At 38.2% G+C, this 9,339-nt stretch overlaps 1 protein-coding gene across 1 annotated transcript in view; it reads left to right on the top strand.

Moving 5' to 3' along the window:
• The window catches only part of DCC (DCC netrin 1 receptor), a 521,919-nt gene that overhangs the window by 394,308 nt on the left and 118,272 nt on the right, over positions 1-9,339 (top strand). Inside the window, exon 15 of the mRNA XM_027769938.1 lies at positions 7,342-7,536. Within this exon, the coding sequence (XP_027625739.1) occupies positions 7,342-7,536 (195 nt within the window). The remainder of the gene's footprint in view (positions 1-7,341; positions 7,537-9,339) is intronic.

Genomic DNA, 9,339 nt, shown 5'->3' with positions numbered 1-9,339 from the left:
CTCTCCAAAAAAAAAAAAAAAAAAGTCCCTGATGCCGGGACCAGCAGTTAGTGTAATGGCTACATTGCTGGAATCCCATGTAGTTGACCACGGTTCACGTCCTGGACCCGGTGACTTAAAACTCACGCTGAGCGCGTGTGCATACGTGCCCAAGAGGAGGATGGAGGAGAAGGGATTGCGGTGTGGCCATCCCTGCTGGGGGGTGATTTCTCACTTTCTGTCTCTCTGTCTCTCTCTGTCTGGCGAGAGCACCTGCCCTATAGCAAAAATCCTCTCAAAAAAAAAAAAAAAAGTCCCTGATGCCCAGTGAGCACTGAAAGAAATTAGCTATTATTATTCCACTTTGAAATCCATTCTAAGTTGAGGCTTTACCAATATGCTTTGCATAGAAGCCAGATCATCAATTTGTAAATATAAGTACTTGAAGTGATTAAACAAAAATGAAGGAGGAAATTCAGTTGATTCCAGTGCTCAAATTCTCCATTTATAAACTGGCAATGTAGGAATTTGGACGGACATTTTCAGAAGAAAATTGTTCAAGCTACATGGAGCACTTGCATTTTGCTAAGCACTTTAGTATTGCAAGTGATCATGTAGTCCAATTATTTCATTTTAAAATGAAGAGATTAGAACTTTCCATGGTAAATATCTTGCCCAAAGTCAAATACCCAAGAAGTAGCAAAATTATTACCTAAAACTCATGTCCGTACTTTCAGCAATTAACACTATTTTGCTCTAACACATTAATATCCTACTGATCTAAATCAATGATTCTCAACTGATTTTTAATTTATCTGAGGAAAGGTGGGCGGAGGTATTTTTTAAAGGCTCCCTAAGTGATTTTAGTATACAACCAGATTCATGTAACAATGGTCTAAATCAATGCAGTACCTATTTAAAATCATGGACCAACATAAAGAGAAGATTTAGGTCTTTCAGAGATTGCTTTCTCGTCAATACAACTGAATGGCTAAGGTTATACCCTCTTTTTCATACTCTAGTCCAATTCTTCTCTTAAAATTCTCTTCTCTGTTGACTTGTAAAATCTCCTGGGACCAGCAGGTAATGAAATGGTTAAGTTGCTGGACTCCCATATAACCGACCACAGGACTTCAAATTCAACCTGGCCACATGTTCATGTGTGCCCAAGATGCCAAAAGGATAATAGAGGAGAAGGGGTTGTGGCGTGGCCATCACTCTTAGGGGTGATTTCTCACTTTCTGTTACTCTGTCTGTCCCTATCTCTCTGGCGAGCATAAGTGCCCTATAACAACAACAATAACAACAAATCTCTCAAAAAAATAAAATAAAATCTCCTAATTACTTTTCTACCCACTTCCCAGGCTATCCCTTCTCATTCTCATTTGCAGACTTTTCTTCTACCTGCTTTTTTAAATGTTGCTTTGTAGAAAGTCCTTTTATTTCTTCTGGCACTTTCTCCGAGACATCTACACTGGAGTTAGAGCTCTTGTGAATGCCTGCTTATATCTCTGAAATCTATTATATGTTACCATCATATCCAACTTCGTGTGCCTCTATGATTGGTACATTTATTATTCTCCTCCTCAGTTCTCTTCCCAACCTGCCTGTTTGGTTTTGGGTCTGTTACAATCATAACTGGCCAAATAGTGCACTGTTATATCCAGTAGTAGATTTTAAGGCTATCCAGGATTGTGAACCCAGCCGGATGCTCACACTGGAAGAGCACAAATCTAAATATTCTTATTCCCAGATTTTCAGAAGCCCACATAGTTTATCCAGTTGCAAAAGTTGGAAACACAATCATATTGACTCTTATTCATCCCTTCCCATAGAATTATGAGAGAAAATAATGGTAAATGGTAAAAGCCTTATGAAAACAGGTTTCTGATTTTGTTCAACACTTTCCAATAACATTTGTGATGCTTAGGAGGTAATTAATAAATACTTATAATCAATGATTTGAGATTTAATATATTTTTTCTGTTTGATTTGAATCAAAGTTCCAGCTGTTCTAATTAAGATATTTTTATTTTTTATTAAGAGATATTTTTGCCATAGAGAGCATATACTTACCAGAGAGACAGAGAAAGAAAGTTAAAAATCACCCCCCAGGTGTGATGGCCACACTGCAGTCCCTTTTCCTTCATTCTCCTCTTGGAATTTTGGGTACACGTCCACTCATGCCTAGTATGAGTTTAAAACCACCAGGTCCAGGATTTGAACCAAGGTCAACCATGTGGAAATTCAGTGCCTTAACCACTACAACACCTGCTGGCCCAATGAGATACTTCTTTGATAGCAAAATTAAAGAAAAATAAATTTTACAAATACATAAATGTAGCATTTACTAAGTAGTTACTATATGCAAGATACTTTTGATAGAAATACCTATATGGTAAAATGTGTTGACTCCCAGAACTGTTTTCAGATACAAAATTGAAACATACTTCCATTAAGCAAGTCTCTCATTTACACTACCTATAAATGGTAGAGCTATGACCTGAAGTTATGCCTTCCTGAATTCATAACTTGGAGTCTAGGTCACCAAAAAGGAGGGAATAGGTCCTTTTTTCCTTCATTTATTCACCTGTATACACAATCATCAGAATCAATCTTTGAAAATCAGAAGCCTTACCAGGCTTAGCCCCTTGATAGAGGTCTTGTCACATACCTAGGTCTTCCCGGTACTTAGCAGTCCACCTAGTCCATGGAAGAGAATCAGTACTGGGTAGAAATAAGAATAGAGAAGGACAGAAATGAGGGGAGAGGTAGAATTGAACACATCCTGATGCTTGGCTTCTGGAGTTATAACCATTTGTAGAAGTAGAATCAAAATGATGAGGGACCAGCAGATGGTGGAATGGCTATGTTGCTGAACTCCCACATAGTTGACCACAGTTTGAGTCCTGGATCTGTTGACTTAAAACTCACATACCAGGCATGTGTGCATGAGTGCCCAAGATCCTGAAAGGAGAATGGAGTAGAAGAGACTTTGGTGTGACCATCCCACCAGGGAGTGGCTTCTTGCTTTCTATCTCTCTGTCTCTCTCTGTCTCTCCAGTGAGTACACACACACCCTATAACAAAAATCTCAAAAGAAAAAAAAAAGAATAATGAGATGTTTGATGTTATGATTTATGTGTATTAGATAAACGTGATTCCAGTGTAGTTGGGCCTAGGCTGTTTAACAACCCCAAAAGATCTTACAACCTATGATAGGATATAATACTTTATTACTTAGCCACACATGTGGATAAGAGATAAATACAAAGTAGAAAAAGAAAGAGAAAAAGGATAGAGAATGACAGACTTGGATATAGATAAATAGGTATACAGGTGGAGAAAGATAGTGAGAAAACCATGAGTTTTTTCCAATCTGTGTTGTTATATGGGAATCTAACTGGTAATATTTAAATAATGGGTTTAATTTCCCTCAAATATTCCAAATTTACACATTCACATGAAGACACGTGCTATTCCTAAGGCCATTTGTTAGAGATTATTAAATTTTGTATCTCCTGCTTCAATTCAGTTCATCTCATTCTCAAATTCAAGAAAAATAGAAAAGGTAAGCTCCCCCACAAATATTAGGAAATTAGTCAAATATAATTTAGAAGATCAGAACCTGATGCTGGGATTACCCTTAACCTATGGTATGACAAATACGTTGCCGCTACTTGAGTCCAGAACTATCATTTTCAAGTGCTTGAGTGAATCATTTTTATGTAACTAGAAGTACAATGAAGGCAAATACTGTTTTGTTTTTGTTTTTGTTTTTTTTGTTTTTTTTTTTAGAGAGAGAGAGATTTTTGCTATAGGACATGTTTGCTCACTGGAGAGAAAGAGATGCAGAGAGGCAGAGAGGCAGAAAGCAAGAAATCAACCCCTAGGGAGGATGGCCATGTGCAATCCTTCTCCATTCTCTTCTCAGGATCTTGGGCACATACGCACATGTGCCTGGCATGAGATATAAGCTACTGGGTCTAGGACTCGAGCCATGGTCAACAATGTGGGAGTCCAGCAATGTAACCACTATGTCATCTGCTTGTCCCAAAGGCAAATACTTTATTTTCATGTGATCAATGAAGATTAGTAATAATGTAACTGACCTGGGACATGTGCACAATTCTCCAAACTTTTAGCTTCATCATGCCTCCCAACAGTCCATGAAAACTTTAATGATTTCATTAAATGTCTTGAATGTAGAACTTATGTGCTTACAGGCTAGAAGATTTCATCTAATAAGTAAATTTTAATGCCTATTATATAAAGACTATTTTATTAATTTTTTTGAGGAATCAAAAATAATGTAAGATTTGGCTCCTGGACTAAGGGAACATTTTTATGCTTTTGAGGAGATAAGACATGCACATAATAAAAGCTTTAAAAAAATATATTACCAGTACCAGAGGCTGCTTTTCAATAGCTGGGTTTCTCTAGGAACAATAATGAAAACTGACTCAGAGAAAACAAGATTTTATTGATGCTGGTTGTGAGCACTGAGTTATAAATGAATGGGCACCCATGAGTTGGAAACAACGCCTTTATCCAATGATATTTAATAATTCCTTTTGAATTATGGCCTTCTAATTTTAATATTTGCTAAGAAAAAAAAGAGTCAAACAGCCTTTTTAAGTTTTATGAAATTTTTTTATCTTGGTTAAGTCTTTTATCTTTTCCTGAGCTTTCAGCATCTGAAGATTCATATTCCCAGCCTTGACATTGCAATAAATGCTAAAGAATGTACAGATCCCACATATCTATTTAAACAGTCAATCCTGACCTTGTTTGATCACAGATATCATCCGGGGTACAGTTTACTGGCATTACCTTTAGCCTACAGTATTGTGAATCTATTGCCGTGTAACAATACTACCACAAATTTAACTGCGTAAAGTACCATAAATTTATTATCTCAGTTTCTGTGGGTCTAGAATCAACACAACTTAGCTTAAGACTGTTTAAAATCTCTTCTAAGGCTGCAAATCAAGATACAAGGCCTGGCTGAGGCCTCCCCTCTGGGGAAATATTTGCTTCTAAACTGTGGTTGTTGGCAGGATTCAATGCTTTACTGACTATTGGCCAGAAACTACTCTCGGTGTCCTGCCACCCAGTGACTCCCTTCAGCTGTTAATTGCATCAAATGGAACAGAAAAGGGAGTCTCTAGAGTCTGTTAACAAGACAGGACATGATCTTACGTAACATAATTGTGGAGGTGCTATTTCCATCATGTTTATTGTATTCTTTTGATTAGAAGCAAGATCTAGGCCCCATCTATACCCATATAGAAAGAACTATGCAAAGTTGTGACTCCCAGAGGATGGGGATAATTGGGATCATCAAAGACTATTCATCATATCACCTCAATTAAAATTTCCTAAAGGTCTTAGACGCAATATTTTATCATTTATACCTACCCTCCCAGCAAGTCTTATGATTAAACAGGTTTGGAAAACACCAAACTAGGGGAATGGTGAAAGCCAATGGAAAACAGATTCAAGTTTTCAACATTGGTCAGAGTATAAGAGAAATAAGCTTTTGGATGTTAGAATTTGTAATATTGCTAATTCTTTAGATTTACAAGGGAGAAATGTCTAGTTCAGAGTCCAGAATGAGTCCCCCAAGCCCAAGCATAGCTCTACAAAATACTATAGGATTAAGAAATGAGGGATACAGAATCATAAATGCTCTTACACGTATTTATTGATGTGTGTTAGAAAGTTTTCAGAATGGAGATCTCCTGATGCAGAAAGGTTTTATAGGACAGATATTACTTAAATTAAACCCTGCTAGATGGGTAGGATTTGATAGAGAAAGTGAGAAAAGGTAGAATGACATGAGAATAAAAGGGAAGGAAAAGTAGGCAAGGTGTGAGAATTGTCTTCCTGTAGTGAGGTTTATGCTCAGATGCAGAGTGCATTTTTGTTTTGGAAGGGAAGTGGTTCTGAGCCAGGTGACACTGTGACATGAACATGATAAAGTTCCACATGGGAGGATCCCCAATCCAGATGAAACTAGAGGAACTCAAAAGAAAAGAAGAAATGAACAAAAGGAAAACAATTGGTTTTTAAAAAGATGTCTTATCCAGAATGTATTTGGTACAAAATAGGCCGAGGGACCTTTATGATCTATGTGACGTCAATATTGCAAAATTGCAGCAGAAATGAAGATCAGCACTGGGTTCATGTGGTGTAGACACCTATGATAAGCCCCTTTACAGTTTCGTTGGACATATAATATTAAAATTCTTTTATTTAAAGAATTATTTATTATTATTATTATTTTAATTTGCTATAGGGCATGTGCACTCACCCGAGAGAGAGAGAGAGAGAGAGAGACTAAAAGAAAGAGAGAGAGAAAGTAAGAAAGAAGCCACCAGGTCTGAGATTTCAATTGTGGTCAGCCATGTGGGAGTTCAGCGCCCCAATCACCACACTACCTGCTGGCTTCAATATTAAAATTCTTAATGAAGCTTTTAAATAAAAGCTAGTTCACTAATTGGCTAAGTATGATGTTAGAATATAAATGTTTTACAGAATATCTGGTTGTGTTTGAATGCATATTAGACGATCATAACTGACTCCGGCCCTAGCAAGTAGTATTCACCAACACAAAGAATAAATAGTACTGTCAAGTGATGGGTTGTTAATATTTGAAATACTACTAGAACACTCACAATTATCCTACAACACTTACTTATTTGCCTAGCTGGGCCAGACTAGGAGAACTAACATTGGATTTGTAATATGGTGGTGGATGATGATACCATCCCAGCCCTCCTACCAGCTGCTTTCGGTCACCCTCCACTTCCTCATCTGTGCAAGGAGAGCACCGCTTCCCCACCAGCCTCCCAGAGTTATTACAATAATCAAACATGAGCATTTATTTTTATAACACTTTAAACATGTACAATATTTTATATCTTCCGTTTTTTTTCCGATCCATTTATACCATTTAAGCACACGCCAAACTAAACATTGCTTATTGTCATTATTGGACTACAGTGAAAATTATACAGACTTGTTACCTCTGTTTCACATTTTTCATCATACTTATGTATTAAAGCAAACCAATAATCAGGATTTATAGGTAGCAGAAAGCAAGCACTTTAAAATGTGGCAGACATTTTTTATTTCTAACAGCCTATTCCATTTTTCTGGGCTGTACATCGAGGCAATTATTTATCTAATCATTGCAGCACGAAGAAAAGCATTACTTGCAAAACCGAATGCTGTGGTTTACAGTTTATGAACATACAGAGTCATTGCGAATTATGTCTGGGAACAGGGGCTGAGGGAAGCAGAACTACGGCATGCCGTCCGTACACTCAACAAAGTTGCATTTCTCTATTTATGCAGCATACATCTTATTTTATACCTTGGACAAGAATATCCCAATTGATGACTGGATTATGGAAACCATCAGTGGCGATCGGCTAACTCATCAAATCATGGATCTCAACCTCGACACTATGTATTACTTTCGAATTCAAGCAAGAAATGCGAAAGGAGTGGGGCCCCTCTCGGATCCCATCCTCTTCAGGACTTTGAAAGGTTTGAATGATTTCCTGTTATGCCTTACTTACCCTGTGGGATTGTTACAAACAGCGTTGTAGTCTGTGTTACCCAATGCCGTCACCAGCTCTGCTGGCAACGTGGCAGCAGTGGACATTCCAAATAAATTAAAACGTACCTTTTTATGTGCCTAGCCAACATGTCAAAAAAAGACTTAGTGTATTATCACATTTTCTCCCATCAGCACAAGGCAGACATATTTAACTTGACTTCTTTTCATTTACAATCCTTTTGGACTTCTGTATTGACTTCATGTATATTGGTTCTATTCAAAATATAATGAAACCCTTCAGCCGTTTTATGTAAGGGAATAAAAATTAAAATACATTGAATTGTGTGACTAGCCTACTGTTGCCTACTTTAAGTATTTTCTTTCAGGTATTATTATACTTATATATTATTGAAAGGTTTGAAAGGGCAAGACAGAAGATTTCAAATAAAATGAATGTTTTGAAGGCTAAAGCAGCAACAAAAAAATTTGCAATGTGGCTACTAGAAGAAAACTCCACATAGCTAAAAGAATATAGATAGACTACAGATAGCCACTCAATTTAAAGACGTTCATGCAGAAAAACACTAAGCCCCAAAAACAGTGATTACATAAAAATACTTTTCATATAGGCCTTTACTGTTTTAGATCACTATATTGTTTCTCTGGAGAACAAATGGGTTTTTTTTTGGAGAAGTTTTTGCTGTAGGGCATGTGCACTTGCCAGACAGACAGAGAGAGACAGAGAGACAGAAAGTGAGAAATCACCCCCCGGGGGGGTGGGCACGCCTCAATCTCTTCTCCTCCATTCTCCTCTCGGGATCTTGGGCACGCACACACACGCACCCGGCGTGAGTCTTAAGCCACTGGGTCCAGGACACGAACCGCGGTCGACTATGTGGGAGTCCAGTGACATAGCCGTTATGCCAATTGCTGATCCCTGGAGAACAAATGGTTTTAAGAGTCTCTCCCATTTAACAATTGAAAACAATTTTAATGCTCCAGAACTAGTATTTAAGGAAGTATATATAAGACATGATATGTTTTGGTCTAAATAACAGTAGCTTGGCTCTTTATCTATGATTATGGGGCTAGCAGGTGGTGTGGGGATTAAAGCAGCTAGATCCCTCATGGCTAACTTCATAGTTCTAGTTCCAGACCTGGTGGCTTGAAAAATCACATCAGGTGTATATATATGCATGCCTAAATTCCTGAGAGGAGAATGGAGAAAGAATTGTGGCATGATTGTCCCACCTGGAATACACTTCTCCTCTTTTTCTGTCTTCCACAAGCACACACAAACTATAGCAATTAAAAAAGAATTGTGACTATGTTATGCATACATACGGCAGAAAACTTGATAACACAGAGCCAGCAGATGGCATGATGGTTACACCACTCGACTCCCACATGGCAAACCACATTTGGAGTCCCAGATCCAGTGGCTTGAAATTCATGCCACGCACATGTGTGTATGTGCCCAAGATCCCAGGAGGAGAATGAAGAAGGGATTGCAGCATGGCCATTCCCCCTTGGGGTGATTTCTCACTTTCTCTCTCACTGTCTCTGTCTCTCTCCTTGTCCTGTGAGTGTCGCTTCAATGACGACGCTGACAAGGTCTTCTCCAGAATGCTTTATTACCCCAGGCTTCTTACAATCTTAGTCTTCCTCCTCCTCTTCCCCAGCCCAACTGGGCTCCCTATATATCCGTCCCGCAAACCAGTCCTCTTTTGCCACCAGGCAAGCACTGATAGGCTGAGGCAGTGCCTTACGCGTTCCGGAACAGGAACAAT

The sequence above is a fragment of the Tupaia chinensis genome, unplaced genomic scaffold (assembly GCF_000334495.1).
Source record: "Tupaia chinensis unplaced genomic scaffold, TupChi_1.0 Scaffold000098_2, whole genome shotgun sequence".
NCBI classification, from domain to species: Eukaryota; Metazoa; Chordata; class Mammalia; order Scandentia; family Tupaiidae; genus Tupaia; species Tupaia belangeri.
This window is presented reverse-complemented; position numbering and strand designations above follow the sequence as displayed.